The sequence below is a fragment of the Betta splendens genome, chromosome 4 (genome assembly GCF_900634795.4).
Source record: "Betta splendens chromosome 4, fBetSpl5.4, whole genome shotgun sequence".
NCBI classification, from domain to species: domain Eukaryota; kingdom Metazoa; phylum Chordata; class Actinopteri; order Anabantiformes; family Osphronemidae; genus Betta; species Betta splendens.
In genome coordinates this window covers 8,103,655-8,122,926 of record NC_040884.2, presented here as the reverse complement: position 1 = coordinate 8,122,926, position 19,272 = coordinate 8,103,655, and the positions used below count along the sequence as shown (strand labels likewise).

Sequence of the window (19,272 nt, the reverse complement as noted above, 5' to 3'; positions counted from 1 at the left end):
AAAATCATCCCAGACGTTCGTCTTTAGAACTTAACGCAAAGGTCTTTGATCAGTGTAAAACAACTGCACTTCTCCTTCCGGAGGAGCTTTGCTCTGAAGTTGTTAGCGAGATTTCATCGGCCGCATCGTAATAGCTGAGTGTAATTTGACAGAATGGTGATGCTGTTCTCTAAAAATATCCAGCTTCCAGTTTCAACGCAAAACGCTTCAGACAGGGACAAACAAAATCACTTTAAGAGCCTCTGGTCAACGTTTGTGCACTTGTGCAAAGTTCTGAATAGAGTGTGAAAGTCAGAATAAGTTTATGTTTGGCACAAAAATGTGTGCATGAATAATGTAAACGGTAGCGGCTATATGTATTGTGTCTTTTAAATAATTATCTGGAAATAATAAACAATAACAACAACAAACAACAGCCTGCGTCCAGAGCTTCATTGCACTGACCAGATGTAAATCCTGTTTGATCTTTACTAACTCTTCAAAAACAAACAAATCTATTATTATAACTTAGCTGAAGTCACTGTGGGCAGGAGGGAAAGGGCAGCAGCTCAGATTCAAGTAAATAGCAAATATTTTGGCCAATAAACAAAAGCAAACATACTGCAAAGAGGCCCAAAATCTGTGGAGTTGGGAGCCGATTCTTCCTGAAGGTCAATGTAAGCTTTAATAACATGAAGGGAGAAATATTTCCACTTTAGCCGTACATAAACATTGTGAATATTAATTATTATTATCAGTCACAGGTTATTCAGTTTTCTTGTGATTAAATCTCCAACCTTCCTCTGTTTTCTGACCCTTTTCTGTCCTTTGGGGCACGAGAAGAGAAAATGAAGAACTGCTTTAATTGCAAATTGCCAATTAAGATCTGAAAGCGTTGCCTGTGAACGTGGGAGTTGAACGGCAGCGTGTTCTCTGGTGTCCTGCGCTGGGCTGATGCTTCGCCATCTACTGCGGTGGGGGGTGCAGCCAAGGTGAAACATCTCATTAAGTCAATGACAAATCGCCACCTTCGTCCCTCGTGTATTTCGCCATGACGTCGTCGTCCCCCGCGCACCAGAAATACGCTCACTCAGAACCTGTGAATGAACTGTGAGCGAGTTTAAAATACGACAAAAGGCATTTTTATCATTCCTCCCGTTGATCCTTCAATGTTTGCACGCGCTTGGCAGACGGCTGAGGCCTCCTCCTGGGCAGCCAAGAGTCATTTTGAAACTAAAATTAGACAAAGGAGAAGAGGACAGGGTAAAAATAGACACATCTCTATTTTTTCCAAACTGGGCTATTTCTGTCGCTTTTGCTCACACGATTCCTGACAAGTCATTATTTGAAGCCATTATTTCTTCTTGTTTTGACAGCCGGGTCGCTGGCATCGTTATTTAAAGGATCATCCAAGATTCATCTTCTCATCGTTTCGGGCACTTTCACGTTTCTCACTTCCTTCGTTTTTCTAGCTTTTGTCCGCATCTGGGAGACGAAGCTTCATAGTTTTATTAAATGTACGTGTTTTTGTTTTCTTTAGTGGTTGTGTGTTGTGAGATTTTCACCATTTGTGTGGATTTCACAGAAGCAATATTTATTCTGTTCCGTGTCCACAATGACACGTTTCAGTACCTGACAGGTTCCATTTTTAGTAGCGAGCGGGAAGGTGTCGCCGTGACCCCGGTTTCACGCCGCCGTAGCCCGGGGGGGGCAGCTGGCAGGCAGAGATTGGACTCAGCTGGCACGGCTGGAGACTCCTCTGGTGGAGGGCAGGTTGCAGGGGAGCAAATGTGTGGGACACCGGAGCCAGGGCAGCGCCGGAGGGCAGGGCTGTGACACTGGTGTGTGTGTGTGTGTGTGTGTGTGTGTGTGTGTGTGTGTGTGTGTGTGTGTGTGTGTGTGTGTGTGTGTGTGTGTGCGCTCTCAGACTCAGACCTGAACAAGGTTGAGGAAGCGTCTCTGCTAATGGCAGCGATGTGCCATTCCTCACTCAATTAGATGTTATTGAAGTGGAAGAGAAGGTGAAGGTTAAAGCTACTGTGGGAACAAAAACAGTCACTTGTGTGTTAAGGGTTGTGTGGTAGCACAGTAAAGACAGTTGTGCCATTGTTAGGGTTGCAGCAGGGCCCTAGAGAGTTTCCAGGAGAATAGAACACACAACACAACATAAAAAGCAACACAGAGACATTAGCCAATGCTTCCGTTGATCCCATATGAAAAATGTCTAATGAAGCTCACGGTTACAGTTTGCTACAAACAAGGCATTTAAATCTGGGCAGTTTAACTGTAGTACTGTAGACTGACGATAACACAGTAGCACTTCACTACAGCAGATAGCTCGGCCTTCATAATGAGGGTGGTGGAGGCTGGGGGGGGGGTGTTGGCAGCTGCAGGACCGAGTCCACTGAGCCAAAAGGAGACATCTGTCAGCCTGTGTCAGACACCAGCATCACCAGCTGAGGAGCAACACGGCCGCTGCCTGAGCCTCAAGGCAAGAGCTCTGTCCTCGCAGCTCTAAACACCTATATTATATTACATAAGTGATGGAATAGTTAAACTGGTGCTTTAACAAGCAAACACACATCAACAGAGCAATCTGAGTTCTCACAGCCTTTTAAATGTAAATCTGGTCCTTCCTCCCCTGGCGCCCAGGGAAACGCAGGAGGCAGAGTGCCCAGAAACCATTCAGCCAAATGTCTATTGTATGTTCCATAAATTCTCTGGATGGGACCTCTGTTGGTCATTAACCTCAGGTAATCAGCTACATCATCCCAGCTGAAAGCCTTCCTGCTTCCTGTGAACTATTTTCCAGTTGAAATGTCTTAAGTTGGCCGTAATGGGCTCCTCCTCATTTTCCGGCTTCTTATGTTCTTCAGCACATTGCCCTTTTCACACGCAATTACTTCCTCAGCTCCATTTCAGGCTCATTAGCAGGACCTGCAGGCTCACCCACCCCTAAAAGCAGAGGCTTCAAGGGATATGACAGGTTCCTCTGCTTGTGGAACAGCATCATTTAGCTCCTCTAAAACTGTGGAGTGGCTCGAATTAATGGCATGTTTTCTTGCACAAGATCTGTGAGGCAGAAACATCACTTAGGGCAGATGAACGCAGGTTTGTGGCTGTTGTGTGACCTTACAGTTGAGGCCGAGCTTGGCTCTTACTGGTAGGAACATATCTCCGCTGCACATAGCTTATAAAATCATCTCAGGCAGAGGCACCTCGTTAAGCGGATGTAACAATCGAATTGATTTTAAAAATACAAATTAAACAAAACTGCAGGAGACAGGTGCTGTTGCCTGTGGTGCTGTGCATGTTGTAGGGTCAGCTGCGTTTCATCAGACAACCTTCAGCGCAAAATAAAAAACTGCACAGTCAGCAGGTCCCCTTCAGCTAGTCCTGATGGTGGCGTTGCCTCAAAGCAAGGTCAGCTCTGACCTTCAATGTGCAGTAACTAACCTTCAACAAGCCCATCAGTCACAGGTCATGTTGCTCCATGTACTAACACTACTTCTACTCTATAAACATTATTATTTGCATATGTCATGTGTCATTTCTGTGGAGTCTTTCATCTACTCCTTCTCCCTGCCTCAGTCGAGTCACTAACTCAAACAAATAAATAAATCTCATCCATAAAAACCCTGGGATGAGATGATTCCAATATTATCCTGTTCTGTGTGTTGGAATGTGTTTCAAATAGAGGTTTGATCATCTCCCCGTACATAGTCTTATTTCTAGGAGTAGCGTTTAACAGTTTCTTTTTCTTGGGCCCATTCAGACCATCACAAAATCCCAGTGCCGCTGCCTCATCTATAATCACAGAGACACAGACAAGCTAGTACAGAGTGGACTAAAATACAGCCGCCGCTCAGACCTGGATGAATAATGAAGACGGGCTCCTTACTTCATGTGCAGACAAGAATAACTTTGTGATGCAACATCACAGGATAGGACCGAACAAAGGCCAACAGTGCATTACACCATTCACAGAGATGAAATATTTAGCAACTCTTGGTGTCTTGTCATGTTGCAGTGAGATGTGTGTATGTTTTTTTTCCATGGTTATAAAGCAGTTTTAGGAGGACAGGATTTAGGTTTTTTTTCTTACCTGTTGTGGTCAAAATTTGTTAACTTCAATCAGTGTAATGGTTCACTGTCCTTAGAGAGGTCTCCTCCAGAGGGATTTACGTAATGTTCTATGTCTGAAATAGTCTCAGTCTAGAACCTATGATTAGATAAAGTACAAACATATTTCTAATATGACTTTAAACTGTTCTTCTTCACCTAATATGAAACCTTTAACAATCAACATTTCAAGAAGTGAAATAAGATAAGTCTTTCTACAACTGCCATGTTTGCAAGATGCTGTTTTAGCCAAAGCAAATGCGCCCTCTAGTGGAAAACATGGGACACAACACACCCACCACAGAACAGATTTTATTTACTATTCCATTAGTTTTACAATAAAAAAATCAAGTTCATCTAGAGTAAAGTGGGCTGATTTAAAAAAAAAAACATGTCATTTTAACAATGTCCATCTTTAATATTGCAAGTTGCAACTTCATCGTTCATCATTGTTAAAAAATTAAAAAATATTAAAAAATATTTCTCATTCAGTAAAATTAGCATAATATAGCGGGTGTATTAAAGACTTGAACAAGGTTCTAGTTGCAATCCAACTGTCATTGTGCTGCTTTCCAGTAACACCTCAGGAACAGAAAGCAGGCAGTGATGAAGTTACTGTCGCTCTCACTGGGTTAGCTTGGGTTAATGAATCTGGCCTCGTGCTCCCTGATACTGCATAATTAATGTTTTTAACCTTTAGCTGTCAGGCCAACAACTCTAACACAAATCCTCATTCCAGACCCATGCTCAATTTTTTATTAAACTATAATTTTATGACATCTGGGATTCATTCAAATTTTGTACAAATGTATATTTTAATAGAAGAATAATATATACTCAGCATTTTAAACAAATTTTATAGACATGTAAATTCAAGTCCAATATACAGAAAGCCCTGAGCATTTCTAGGGTGCCCCAACAGGTTGCATGATCCACTTCCTTTAGTTCAACAGGAAACAATCTTTCAACCTTTGTTCTAAAGCCTTCGGGTTTCTGCCTGTTGTAAAGGCCTCAGGATGACCTCTCTCTTGTAGGAGAAGTGAATTAGTTTCACACTGTGCAGCATCTCTCTGTGCCGCACGAGGGAGTATAGTGAAAAAGTATACTTAGCCAGCACCAGCGTGTAGGCGATCTCCAACACCAGCAGAGCAGTGTAAATCACCATCCGGGATTTGCACTGGTGAAATTTGCTTCTGTGCTGATGCATGATGACACGTGACCGCTCCTGAAAGACTGGCTCCAGTGGACACGTTAAATTCAAAATGGCTGTTGGAGGTGTTGCTACTTGGGGTGTGGATGTGGTGAATGTAGCTACTGTTGAAAATGCTGTGGGATTAATAGGTATTGTTGCAATAGTGGTGATAGCTGCAGTGGTTGTTGCCATATTGGTGATGAGTTCTGTTGTTGCTTTAGTGGTGATTGGTGCGGTGGTTGCTATGGGGGTGGTAGTTGCAGTGGTTGCTATAGTGGTGATGGGATCAGTTGTTGCTATAGGGGCGGTGGGTGCAGCGGTTGTTGCTAAAGTGGTGATGGGTGCAGTGGTTGCTATAGGGGTAGTAGGTACAGCGGTTGTTGCTATAGTGGTGATGGGTGCAGTGGTTGCTATAGGGGTAGTAAGTACAGTGGTTGTTGCTATGGTGGTGATGGGTGCAGTGGTTGCTATAGGGGTAGTAGGTACAGTGGTTGTTGCTATGGTGGTGATGGGTGCAGTGGTTGCTATAGGAGTGGTGGGTGCAGCGGTTGTTGCTATAGTGGTGATGGGTGCAGTGGTTGCTATAGGAGTGGTGGGTGCAGCGGTTGTTGCTATAGTGGTGATGGGTGCAGTGGTTGCTATAGGAGTGGTGGGTGCAGCGGTTGTTGCTATAGTGGTGATGGGTGCAGTGGTTGCTATAGGAGTGGTGGGTGCAGCGGTTGTTGCTATAGTGGTGATGGGTGCAGTGGTTGCTATAGGGGTGGTAGGTACAGTGGTTGTTGCTATGGTGGTGATGGGTGCAGTGGTTGCTATAGGAGTGGTGGGTGCAGTGGTTGTTGCCATAGTGGTGATGGGTGCAGTGGTTGCTATAGGGGTAGTAGGTACAGTGGTTGTTGCTATGGTGGTGATGGGTGCAGTGGTTGCTATAGGAGTGGTGGGTGCAGCGGTTGTTGCCATAGTGGTGATTGGTGCAGTGGTTGCTATAGGGGTGGTAGGTGCAGCAGTGGTTGCTATAGTGGTGATGGGTGCAGTGGTTGCTATAGGGGTGGTAGTTGTAGTGGTTGCTACAGTGGTTATGGGTGCAGTAGTCGGTGGAACTGTAGTGGGAGTCGTTGTTAGGAAAGTAGTCGTAGGGTAAGAGGTGGGGCAAACAAGTTGACTCTCACTTAGTGATTTGATGTCCTGCCCCTTTAGATGTTCTGGATACTCACAAACCACAGTAGAAACAATCTTGTCATTGTTCAACGTCATCCAGAGGTGAAAAGGAACCAGGTTACAGTCACACTGCCAAGGGTTGTTACTGAGGTAGAGTTTTCTGAGTTTGGTTAAAGGTTCGAAAACATCACCAGGAAGTGTGTGGAGGTTGTTGTGAGCCAGTCTGAGTGTGATCAGGGACTGTAGATGTTTAAACACATCTGCATCCAATGACTCTATCCTATTGTTCTGGAGATTCAGCTCAGTCAGCTTCTCCGGACCTTCAAAGTACTCAGGCAACAATGTGACAAAGCTGTTCTTGGACAAATCGAGCTTCTTCACCTTCTTCAGGGGGATGAGAAGCCCTGTAGGAAGAGTGTGGAGACTGTTTGCACTGAGGCTCAGCTCAGTTAACTTTGGCATTTCTCCAAAGAGTCCCGGTGGTAGACTGGTGAACCTGTTGTGGTGCAGGGTCAGTGCTTTGAGCTGATGGAAGCCCACAAAGAATTGTTCAGGTAAAGTTGTCAGAAGATTACTGTCCAACGTGATCTTGTTTAATTTATCTTTGTGCGGAAACAGATTGGGCGGCAATTCTGCTATCATGTTTCCGTGCAGGCCAATTTCCTTTATTTGTGATAAATTCCTAAAAGTGTCTTCAGGAATGGAAGTCAGCTGATTCTCGTAAAGACGGAGTGTGTGCAGTTTGTTTAACTTGGAGAACCAGTCGGGAGAGATGGCGGAGAGATTGTTTTTAGCCAAATGAAGCGTTAAAAGATTATTAAGGTCATCAAACACCCCGTCCTCTATTGTTTCTATCTCATTCCCATGGAGCTGGATGTCTCTTACTTTGTTAAGGCCCTGGAACAGGCCTCTCTCCAGACTGCGGATCTTGTTGAATTTCAGTATAATCTTCTCCAGGTTGTGCAGATCTTTGAAGACTCCCACTGGGATCAATGTCAGTAGAGTGCTGGAGATCTCAACCTGTGTGAGCTGGACCAAACCCTCAAAAGCTCCAGGCTCAATGGAGGTTGTTGGGGTGTTGAGGAATTCCACCTTCTCCAGCTGTGGGTTTGTGACGAAGGCGTCTTTTGGGATAGTTTCAAGATGGCTGTCTACAAAGAAAACCTCGGTGGCGCCGGGTTTTAGGACTTTTGGGATTTCTGTTGTGGAAGAAGAGTAGACATCCTGGTTCTCCTTGGGGCAGTCCGTCTCCTTTTGGCATCGGTCGATTTGAGGCAATGAAGACTCAAACAGTAAAGACAGGAACAGAACGACAAACTCTCCTCCCTTCATGACTGTTCCCTATAAAAAGAGCAACACTTCTTTGGTGTAAACTGAAAAACAAAACATGAAGATACTGTACTTCAATCAATAAGTCAAATGAGTCACAAGAAGTGTACAGAAAAACACATGTTGTATTTTAAAAGAACAGCTTGTTTTTCAGACATCCAATTAAAACTCACCTACCTGGTTATTTCTTTTAGGATGACCTTTGTTAGAGTTGTCAGACTGAGGAGACTTAACTAGTGTGAAACTGGGTGTTAAATGAGTTATCTTATGCTGATGTGACGTCCAATGAGGCGTGGTGTAGCACGCGTCTGCAGTTTGAGATAACAGCAGACAGGAGGTTTGACATTTCACAATCTAACCTACACTTACACAAAGTTTAGTTGGCCTCCCTGGCCTGTCTGAATATGTCATGCTGTGGGGAGGTGTCATTCAGTATGCAAATGCATGCAGTATGCAAATTTTTGTTGTCCTGGTATAACGACAATACATTTGCCCAACCTAGTCCCTTGTCTTTTTCACACAGATTCTGAATTTGAGCACAGTTGGTCTATGTCCATTCATGTCCATTCACTCAGTGTGACAACAGACTCTAGTCTACAACTACGACAAATTAGAAATGTGTGGAAAATTCTGAAAGGAGCATTTGTGTGGCCTCAGAGTAGTTGGAGGAGTGAGATCCCAGGGACGAAAGCTTCCATGTCAGATGTGTTTCTAAAAATATTCTTGGTTTTAACACCCAGAGGATGAATTCTAGCCAGTCCCCAAGCCACTAGGTCCTCAGGGGGAGTGAGTGTCCAGGGACAGGCAGGAATATATCATTTCTAATATTGAATATTGAAGGAAAAATCTGGGTTATTTGGATTTTGAATGTGTTGAATGTTTGTGTAAAAAGGTTTTTAATGGAAGAAAGGTAAATATATTGTAGTTTAATGCTGTTGTCATCACTCTGTGTCCTTGTCACTGTGTTCTTACAAGTTGGAGTAAGAATTTAATAAGTATTTAAAAAACAACAATGCGTTTCTTCATTTATTGTGACACTTTCAACACTTGATTTCATGTGAGTACATCTATTTAAAGCCAGACTCATTCTTTAAACTAATGATGTTCACAGAAGGTAACTGTCCAACAGCAGGCCAGGGGAATAATCCAGGGGGTGTGCAACCTCATCTAACTAACAAAAACACACAACTGCAGTGCATTTGACTTTACATTCATCAAAGGTCTCTGCTCTCCACAGACGAAAAACGTGTTTTTTACAGCTAGTGTGTAGAAGTAAATACTGGCTGTTAAATTTTAACAAACAAAAACCAGAAGCTCATTCATTACAAACCTGTCTACTTGTTGATTCTACTCTAGCAACTGAAGAAGAAGTAACTAAAGTACCAGTCAGTCCCCGGAACCTGTTCGGTTGCCCAGATCACAGTTATTGCACCTTCACACATTTCCTCTTGGCTTCTAAAGCTCCTGGCTCGCCTCTGTTGGCTGGATCCCCCTTAGAGCACGGAGTTCTTATTCCTGCTGCCTATATTTCCCCTGCCCCTCCTGCTCTTCCTCCAGCACATGCAGCCAGTAATGACAGTGCTAATTATAACGGTGGACACTACCGCGGCAATGATGAGAATCATCAAAGTATGATCCGATGCACTTCCTGTTGGCCCCGGTCCCATGTCAGTGACGTCCCGGGGCATCGTGATGGCGGTGGTCCAGTCAGAGAGGAATGTGCTTTCTCTGGTTGGAAAAGTGTTTGCGTTCCCTCTGCGCCGCGTCGAGCTCACCGCAGGTTCCCCAGTCGTCAGCTGTTCGTCTTCCAGCAGAGCGATTGGCTCGTCACCCAGCCACAGAGGCGTGTGACACACCACCAGGCTGTGGTTGGCTTTGGAGGGGTACCTCCTCAGCCAGTCCCTTAGCGGCACAATGTCCCTGTTGCACCTCCAGGGGTTCTGCTGCAGGAGAACTTCCTGCACCTGCGTGAGATCATCCAGACTTTCCTGCGGCAGGTTGACTAAAGAATTGTTTCGCAGGTCTATCTGTCCCAGGTGGGTGATATCCTGGAGGAACCCCGAAGGAAGGGATCTGATGAAGTTGTGCTCCAGGGAAATGTTGACCAGGCTCGGCAGACCTTGGAAAGTCCCAGCTTGCAGGCTCGTGATCAGATTGGAGTGAAGCGATATCTCGCCCACCTGCTCCAACCCTTTAAAAGCTCTGGTGGAAACGTAATTGATCTTGTTGCGACTCAGCACCAGCAGACGCAGGCTGGTCAGATTTATGAAGGTGTCGTCCTCCAAGCGGCTCAGCCTGTTGTCGTACAGCCATAACTCCCGCAGCTCCATGGGCCCAAACACACCTGGACTCAGATTCTCCAGCTGGTTTTCATACAGGGACATCTGGGAAAGGAGGGGCAGGTTCAGGAAGATTCCTTGTGGGAGAGACGTGAGCCTGTTGTGGGAGAGGAATAGTTTCTGGAGTTTCTGATTCTTGGAAAAGAGGTCTTGGTGGAGGTGAGTGATTATGTTGTCCTGTAGAGACAGCTCTGTCAGGTTTTCAAGGTCATCCAGGCAGCCGGCCGGAAGTTCCTGCAGAGCATTCTTGTTAAGGCGTAAGACTTTAAGGTTAGTGAGACCTTTGAACGTGTCTTTCAAAAGCTGGCTGATATTGTTTGCAGAAAGGAACAACTGTGTGAGCTCAGGGACAGGACGAAACGTTTCCTCAGGCACAGACGTCAGCATGTTTTTACTGAGGTCAAGCCTTTTTAGGCTTGTCAGAGAGGAGAACCAGCTTGGGCGGAGAGCCACCAGTCTGCTGCTTCTTAAGGCCAGAGACTCTAGCTTCTGAAGGCTCTGGAACAAGTCCTCGTGGAGATCCTGGAGTTCAGTGCCGCTAAACGACATGTGTCTCACGTTCAGGCTGGAACCAAACGTTCCAGGTTGAATTTCCCTCAGAGGGGAGTCTTGAATGATGAAGGCCCCAAGGCTATCGGCAACACCAGTGAAGTCCTCGGGTTTGATAGAAGAGATGCTGCAGTCTCTCAAGGTGAGGAAGGCGGTAGACATGGGTAGAGCTGTGGGGAAGGCCGCGAGCCCACTGCATTCGATTTTAGATCCTTGACACTGACATCCATTGGGACACGCCAACACGAAGGTTTTAAGTGAACAGAGAAGCAGAAGAGCATGAAGAGCCAGGGGCAGGTCCATGTTCAGTCCTAGAACAGAGGAAACAGTTGCAGTCAGCTTCGGGTTTTATGACTATCTTACTTTCTCACAGTGTTCTGTTTCTCTTCTCCTTCCTCATGCATTGCGTCACCGCCGGTTCCACTAAATGCTTCTCTAATCGCTAACACTGCCTACATGCTGCAGTATCAGCATAAACGCATCCAGTGTTGACTTTTTGTTTTGTGGTGCTAAGATTGTTGCCAGCCAACACTTCGCGGCCTTCAAACCATTTTACTGAGCTCTGGTCAGCACATGTGAAGTTAAAGGCCTGTTTTTAGAAAAAAAACTGTGTTTGTGTTTTCATCTCACAAAGTGATGCGGCAGCTTTGGAGAAAACACAGCTCACAGCCAGCTTCAGAACATGAAGCTCTGCCAGTGTGGCGATGTGCTGCTCACTTGCCAGCTGAAGGTTGGCAAGAATGGCTTGTTGTTCTGAGGCGTATTGAGGTGCAGGAGGTAGGTCTATAAAGAGGCCAGCATATCCCTGAATGCTAATTCCTGTTTAATTCTAATAATTCCCCTTTTCAGCTGTAAACAACAATTAAAGGTTCACATACTGTATATTGTACGAGGAGCGTGTATCTAAGTGTAACACTATCAGAACTATCGGAAAACAACCATTTTTTCTGGTGTAGTAGTGTCCCCAGTGTAAGTGGGCTCTGTCAGTAGCCTGTAGACACTTCTAGTGTGTATCAAACTCATGCTTTTATTAAGTAAAACCTTAAAGCTAGGCATGATTTCCTCTGAGGCATAAACTGTACTGTAGCTGAGCTGAGCTGAGTCACTGAGTCCAGTCCAAACCAGCGTGTGCTCCACAGAGCAGTAAATGCCCAAAGAATTTCCAGTTCACCCCTAATTGCTTTGATTTTTTTTCCCCATTGATGTCAGAGCAGAACGGATCAGAAGGTTTGCTCCGAGTGAAAAACTTACAGTAACTAGCAACAAAAAGGAGAAACCAGCAGTTTTAGAACTTGTAATTTTAAGTTTCCTTATCTGTTTAGACCTCACATTCCTGAGAATGAACCAGCTTTTACAAAGTGTTTTTGCTATTGATAACTCAAATTGTTGCTTCCCTAACTTTTCTAAGTCAAATGCATTGAAAGGCTATGTTTCTCAGAAGCAGCACATGCAGGACGTACCTCTAGCAGCAGCCGACAGATGAGTGGACTCAGCCTCGGGGTCTCTGTGCTTCCTTTTATATGTCCCGTCTCCCTCCTTCTGCTTCGCAAATCTATTGACGAGACTTTCCAGCAACTTCACATTTTCCTGCTCCGTTCCCTCAGGAAATCAGCAGGTTCTGTCTGCAGCCCCCCCTTGGTTGTGCCGCTCTCCTTTCCTCCCTCACACTCACCCTAGCGGTGTATTTTTTTTGTGTGTGGCGCGAGGGGCTCGGGCGGTGGGGAGCCCCACCCGCCTTGTGTTGTGTGCGGCTCTTTGAATGTTGGGGGATGTGTGACTCTCCATCATTCGGTAATGTGCAGTAACTGCATGTTTTTGCTCCCGGAGGAAGGGCGAGGACTTGTTTTACTTTGAAACAATAGAGTTGGTTTTGTTTGTGTGTTGTGCATCTGTGAGCGTGTCCTTGTTTAGCTGCTCAGAGCTGAGTATCAGCTGCACATACTTTTGCCATGACTTCCATGCTATGCTTTTAACAAGAGCTTTTACGGTCTGGCATTTGGCAGACTCCAACATTACTGGTAGGGGATTTACAGATTGCAATTGAAAACCAACCAACACTGCAAAATGACAACAAAAAGGGGGTTGAGATAAAAAAAAACAGCACCGATAATCAAAATGACATATGAACAGCTTTGATTAGTACATAAATTACATGATTACATATCTGTTAGAATGATTCAGTTCTCTACAAACTCAAACTCAAAATGTTCAATTGGTGGTGAAAAAAGTTCCCGAACCTGTGGTGCTTAAATGTGGACTTTTCTGTAACTCAAATTAACTCCAGCAGATAGTGAGGGTGGGGCCCACAGGGAGCTGCACATTCCCTGATACTACTGTTACAAGACGCTGCACAACATGCAACCCCAGTTTTACTGCACACGTACAAGAAATCTCTGTGCCATACTATTGCGGCCGGAGTCTGCAATAGTAACAAAAACAGTATCACCCCTCCTGCATGTGTGCGTGTGTGTGAGCTCAGCGTCCTGGAAAAGCCTAATCACCCGTTGTCATAGCGATGAACTTGGGTGCTCCTCACCAGCTCAGATCCCTTTTGTTTGCTGTTTGTTCCAACATCCAATAACCTTCCCCTGGAATTCCAGGCATCCGCTGTCATTTTGAGGAGATTTATCAGCTCTTTGACCCATTTATTTGTACCAGGTCCGTAACGCTGACCGCTGGCCGTGAGTCTTGTGTAGTTTTGGTACATCCCCTTACGTACATGAAAAGTAATCATCGCTCCAAATAGAAGCTGATGAAGGTGTGTTTCACAACAGCGGCTGGTGAAATGGCAGCAGAAAGGTTTTGCAAAAGAATGAGTTATCTTTAAAGTGATGATGAGTTGTGAAAGACATTTCCTACTTCCTGAGGCCTTCCAGGATCCACACTATGATTCAGCGTGGGAAATTACAGTGTGCATTTTCTTCCCTTTTACGGGAAAAAAGGAGTGTCGAGAACATATGATGAACCTTTACAGAAATTAAAAAAAGAAGACTGTGAAACTACACATTTCAGCAGACGAGGGTTCATTTGTTCATGTGTTTGGTTGGTTGCGTAATATAAAAGTAAAAATACATACTAAAATATTTACTGTACTGTAAATGACTAAATAGCTAAGCTCATATCATCAAATGTATGGAGAAATAAAGAATTACCAGTTGCTTGACTGAGTGACTGTATAACCTGTGTCTATTGTAACATCAACATATACATGTACAAACAAATTAATAACTTACTGTACTTACAACTTTTACTACTAATATGCTCCATTTTTATACTTTCACAGTATTTTAAAGCCCATGTTTTAAGCCTGGTTGTTCCTAAGTAAAACTTGAAGAGTCAACAACACAAGAGAAAGAAGAGCCGGATACAGTACTGCTACACAAGCAGTATCTCTGTGGAGCAGGTCTGATAACACATCCTGTTACCCGGGAGCATTTCCTCTGTCAGTCTTTAGGTTGGCTGTGCTCTTGTAGAGGCGAAACATGCCGAACATGGCAGCCGGAACGAGAAGAAAGCCCGCAGCGATGAGGAGGATGTGACAGATGAGGAAGCCAGCCGAGGTTGAGTTTGACGGCAGGAACCACACGTACACCCAGCCGTTCAGGTGGTGGTGGTGAACAAACTCCAGGTTCTGCTCCAAGACCACCACGTCATAAAAAGGCAGGGAGGGAGGCCCAAAAGGGAGCTCAGCGGCTGAGGAATCTGAGGTGGTTGGTGGGTGGGGGGGAGACGTTGTTGGGGTGGGGACCTTTACGGTGGTTGGTGGGTTAGGGGGAAAGGTTGGTAGAATGGGGACTGTTACGGTGGTCGAGGGCTCGGGGGGAGACGTTGGTAGAATGGGGACCGTTACAGTAGTTGGTGGCTCAGGGGTAGACGTTGTTGGGGTGGGGACCGTTACGGTGGTCGATGGCTCGGGGGGAGACGTTGGTAGAATGGGGACCGTTACAGTGGTCGGTGGCTCGGGGGGAGACGTTGTTGGGGTGGGGACCTTTACGGTGGTTGGTGGATCAGAGGGAAAGGTTGGTAGAATGGGGACCGTTACGGTGGTCGGTGGCTCAGGGGTAGACGTTGTTGGGGTGGGGACCTTTGCGGTGGTCGATGGCTCGGGGGGAAACGTTAGTAGGATGGGAACCTGTTGAGTAGCCCCTAAAACAGTGGTGACATAGTAGGTTTTAAACCTGTGCTCACAAAAGTCAAACTCGTCGTTGCGCAATGATCCAACAGTACGGAGCATTTGGAACGGTGGACTGTGACACATCACGTCGTCTTTGTCGGTGACCAGACGCCCGTTTTCTCGTATCCATCTTGCGATGGCTCTGATGCCACAAGAACAGTTCCAAAGGTTGTCTCCCAGACTAAGCTCTTTCAGTTGTGTGTTTGACAAGAAAATGTTCCCTGGAAGAGTCTGGAGGTGGTTTTTCTTCAAATCAACCTTTGAGACCTGCTCAAGCCGCTGAAAGATGTCCTCTGGTAGGCTCTGCAGTTTATTATCATTGAGGAGCAGCGTCCTCAGTGCGGTGAGTCTGGAGAACAGCTGAGGGTGCAGATAATGGAGATTGTTGGACCTTAACGAGAGCTTATTGAGACGGGGAACACAGCAGAAAACGTCCGGGGGCAAGTCGGCCAGCTTGTTGTTCAGATGCAGATTGAGGTCCACAAGCCCGGACATGTTGGCAAACAGATTAGCAGGAACAGTAGTGAGATTGGTGCCATATAGATAGAACAGGCTTATCTCTGGCATGTGGCCCATCAGCTGATCTGGTAGAGTCAACAGGGGGTTGTTGTAAAGAGTCAGCTGGCTCAGCTTGGGCATGTTGTAGAAGCTTCTCTCTGGGACACCCTGAAGTCGGTTGGAGGATAAGGTGAGAACGCTCAGGTTCCCCAGGGACCAGAACAGCCGAGGTGGGAGACTGGCGATGTGGTTATAATGCAGCTTCAGCTCCTGGAGGTGGACAAGCCGGTCAAACATCCCGGCCTCCAGCACCTCGATCTCGTTGTTGTACATCGCGAGCTTGCGGAGCTTGGTCAGCGAGCTGAAGACGTCGGCAGGAAGCTTCTGTATGAAATTCCTGCCCAGGTTCAGAAAGGTCAGGCTGCTCAGCCGGTCGAAGACGCCCGGAGTCGGACTGCTCAGCTTGTTCCGGCTCAGGTCCAGCTCCTGCAGCGCCACCAGCCCTTCAAACGTCCCCGCTGTAACGGCCTCCAGCTGGTTCCCGTCCAGGTGCAGCTCCTCCAGACTGGCCAGTGGGCTGAGCACCCCGGCGGGGAGGCTGGACAGGCGGTTGGAAGACAGTTTGAGGGACTTGAGCTGTGGAGCGGCGTAGAAGGCCTGAGGGTGCACTGTGTCCAAGAGGCTGTTGGTCAGACTGAAGCGCAGGAGCAGGTCCTTGTTTGCCAGACTGTGGCTGTCTATGGCCTTGATGTTCGTGTTTATGAGCTGCAGCAGGTACGTGTGGACGGGCAGCTCGTGGGGAATAGCCGTGAATGCTGAGCCAACACACCTCATAGCACCTTCTAGGGTGCACAGGCAGCCGCCGGGGCACACGCTGGTGCAGGCGCGGTGCGGGAGTGCCAAGAGAATGAGGAACAACCACCAGCCTGCACAGAGACAGTGAAGCTACATTCAAATATCACACATTGAACCATTAATGTGAGTGTCTTTCATAAAAACAGCCTATCCTTTAGCTCCACAAGTCAGATTCACTCATAAATAATAAGAAAAGATATTCAACCTTCGAAGTGAGACTCCATCGTTGTCTGTCTGGGCTGGAGCTGTCGGGAGGAGCTGGGTGCTCCCCATCCTTTAAGTAACCCCACTTCCTGCTCAGCCGAGACGCCCACACACACACTGCACAGTCTGACCAGCGCCTGTCAGGTCGGTTCCTGCTGCGGAACCTGGAGCCCAGCAAACATTCAAGATGCGAGAGAAGAGTAATGCACGAGGAAGGACGCGTTTCTTTGTTACGACTGCTGTCAGTGATGATGTGATATAAGTTAATGACATACTGTGAGCATTGAATATAATATAGCCAAGCTAGTAAATTCAGCTAAATGTAAGTGTTGTCTCACGACACAGAGGATGCTGGTTAGTTTCCTGTGCCGCTATCAGGACTGGATGGACGCCTCGTTCCGTTTGTCTTCAGGGGCTGAACTGAAAAGATAAAGTTTATTTCTGTAGCACGTCAGTCAGGGAGTTTTATGGTGTGATGTGTGTAATGTAACAGATGAGCTCCTGCTCATCAGGCTCCAGCTCTTTTTATTTGTCGAGAAGGTCTTGAAGTCATTTCTGCTGAGAGTTGAGGGAATACAGGGCTAAACCGAGCTGTGACTCATTGCCAGCCTGGTGAAGTGCTGAGTAGAAACTCGGGTTGTTCAATACTTTCCTCTATTAATAATGGCTAACATGTGGTTCGATCATTGCAGGTTACAAGGTTTTTAAATATGTCATTACACAGTTTTTCCAGACTGAGCCAAAAATGTGTGAGGTAAGGGAACACCCGCAGTTTTGTGAAGTTTGTTCAAGCTGGACTTAAAAAAATCACACACAGTTTAAAAGCTTTAAAGGATTTTAGAAAAAATATTATTTGAATGTTCCATTTTCCAGAATTAGATAAAGAATGTAAATTAAGTCTAATCGAGCATTAAACATAGTTCAGCCATTCACTGACCATGAGGTGTTAAATTTACCTATCGCCTGTTTGTCAGTTTATCAATTCCCAAGAACTGAAAATATTTGCCATTTGTTCTGAACAATTGTTGCTTCTCGTTGATGCTGTTGTTTCAGGCTTTGAACGCTCCACTCTGGTTTCCCTGAAATCTCTTTTTTTCCCTATCATCCTTGTGATTCAGGTCTTTTCATGTCAGGTTTTTCTTCCTTACATAGACTGGGACCCATCATTGTGACCCTCTTCTAGTAAATTCAAGGAAAGGCAGTGCAGCAAATCACCTGTCGCTGCCTCCATGTGCTACAAAAACTTCAGATCTCCACTGCTCAAAATAGCAGAGGTAATTAAGTGATCTAACTCAGTGATCAGTTAGTATGTGTATAAAGCATATTGAAAATCAGGTCATGATATAATTTTATTTACACAGTAAAATGACAGTAGAGGGACAAATTAAATGTTGGTAGGCTGTGGTACAAAATGTGTTGTTCCTGGTTTGGCCACAAGCGGGAGACATAAGCTGAAAAAAATACTTGCAGTCATACAGTACATGTATGTGACCCTCAATGAATTCCAGTGAGTAAAGTAGCTGGTTATTTACAGATGAAGTTTTAAAAGCCAAAGTCTTCACTCTACAGCACCTCAGTGCAATGGTTATGATGATGATGGCACTAAATATGGTACAATTCTATATTGCTGAGATAAATGCAGTGAGATTATTCTACTGGTGTTGTGAGTCTTAAGGCTATGTCGGGCTTCGCAGCAAGATTTTCACAGTGGTCGTCCTCTTGCGTCCGTCTCAGACGCAGTACTTCCAGAAACAAGCTGCACACAAAAGGAGGAAGACTTGTAGAATAACTTTTGACATAATTACAGGTTGTAGGCAAGTCATGATATTTAGCAGTTTGTGTGATGCAAAGGTCCTAAAATGCTTAAGCATCACTCACGTTCGCCTCTCTTCTGGGTTAAGGATTTGCCTTCTGCCAACTTAGCAGCGAGCTCCTTCTCCAGTTCCAAGTCCTCCGTCAGCACCCGGAGCTTCAAGCAAACATAAGTGATTAAACAGTGAAACGTCCACTCATTTACACTGTACAGTGTTTGGAACCATTAAAACCTGATGCTGAGGCATTCATCCTCACCTCCTCCATTTCAGCAAATTTGTTGGCCAGCTCAAGCGCTGTGGATGAGAAAAGCAGTTAGCATGCAGGAAGAATGTTGCTATTTACGTAAGTTTGATGCTTTTGATTGTTGTCTCACCGAGAGGATCGTCTTTTTCATCGGGAACTAAGCTTTTGTGCAGCAGCAGCAGGATCTTGCTTTGGGCGTCTGTGTCTTCTTTTGGATTGAAAACATTGTTTCCTGCATATGAAAAACCATCATGCAACATGTCACATCACTTCCCCAGAAATCTGCAGCGGAACCTTTAAGCATTTAGCACACTTACCTGGGTTAAATATGCTCCTTCCGTCAACGCTGAGCACCCCCTGCAGCAGTAACAAGCCCAGGAGCGCTAGACAGTAGTTCTCCATCGTAACCCTGTCCATGGTACGGTCAGTGTACGGTCTCAAACCTGGAACGCTGCGCAAACGGGACAAGCAGCCCAGTGCCTAGGGTCCATTCTAACGGTACTTTTATCCTTCGAGGGGCCGGGAGGAGGGGCCACGTGGGCCCTTTCGTACGCAATCAATAGCAAATCGTGATGGCTTTCGTCAACAGGCCACCTTTTCACGCGGCCCACGAACCATGTGAGTGAAATATGGGGACGTGACGTAGGTGAGGCCAGTAACCCTACATCACTCTGACATGGGCATCAAACTGACAGAGGGAGCTATCAATCAGCCCGGTGTTCTTGTGTTCACACAATCAGCTGTTTTTGACGTTTGCGGGTATTTTACTTAGAAGATTACTTGGGAGTATGTTGGTCTGGGGACAGAGAGGGGATCAA

The 19,272-nt window shown here is 45.8% G+C and overlaps 2 protein-coding genes across 5 annotated transcripts; both read right to left on the bottom strand.

Annotated features, from left to right (window-relative positions):
- Window positions 1–4,477: 4,477 nt before the first annotated feature.
- LOC121202152 (leucine-rich repeat-containing protein 15) lies at window positions 4,478–8,648 on the bottom strand. 4 transcript variants are annotated; one of them, XM_041070271.2, is made up of 2 exons: window positions 7,951–8,648; window positions 4,478–7,821 (listed from the first exon to the last, which is right to left on the bottom strand). In XM_041070271.2, exon 2 carries the CDS (start codon window positions 7,778–7,780, stop codon window positions 5,078–5,080), a length of 2,703 nt encoding a protein of 900 aa, XP_040926205.1. In that variant the 5' UTR covers window positions 7,781–7,821; window positions 7,951–8,648; the 3' UTR covers window positions 4,478–5,077. The 4 variants fall into 4 exon arrangements, with proteins under 4 accessions (XP_040926205.1, XP_040926202.1, XP_040926203.1 ...); XM_041070268.2 differs by having other exon boundaries at window positions 4,478–7,789; XM_041070269.2 differs by having other exon boundaries at window positions 7,955–8,648.
- Window positions 8,649–8,790: 142 nt separating this feature from the next.
- LOC114854801 (uncharacterized) lies at window positions 8,791–16,542 on the bottom strand. Its single transcript, XM_041070667.2, has 4 exons — window positions 16,398–16,542; window positions 14,089–16,263; window positions 12,126–12,272; window positions 8,791–10,976 (listed from the first exon to the last, which is right to left on the bottom strand). The coding sequence occupies exons 1-4, from the start codon at window positions 16,414–16,416 to the stop codon at window positions 9,271–9,273; spliced, it is 4,047 nt and encodes a 1,348-aa protein (XP_040926601.1). The 5' UTR covers window positions 16,417–16,542; the 3' UTR covers window positions 8,791–9,270.
- Between the last annotated feature and the right edge of the window lie 2,730 nt (window positions 16,543–19,272).

Bases quoted from the DNA above. Each gene is read 5' to 3' on its own strand.
- LOC121202152 (XM_041070271.2), bottom strand. From the start codon at position 7,780: ATGAAGGGAGGAGAGTTTGTCGTTCTGTTCCTGTCTTTACTGTTTGAG.
- LOC114854801 (XM_041070667.2), bottom strand. The intron at 12,273-14,088 runs AACAGGATGTGT...GAACCTGCTGAT, and splicing joins CAGAGGAAATGCTCCCGGGT to TTCCTGAGGGAACGGAGCAG. The intron at 10,977-12,125 runs GTACGTCCTGCA...CCTCTGTTCTAG, and splicing joins TCTGTCGGCTGCTGCTAGAG to GACTGAACATGGACCTGCCC.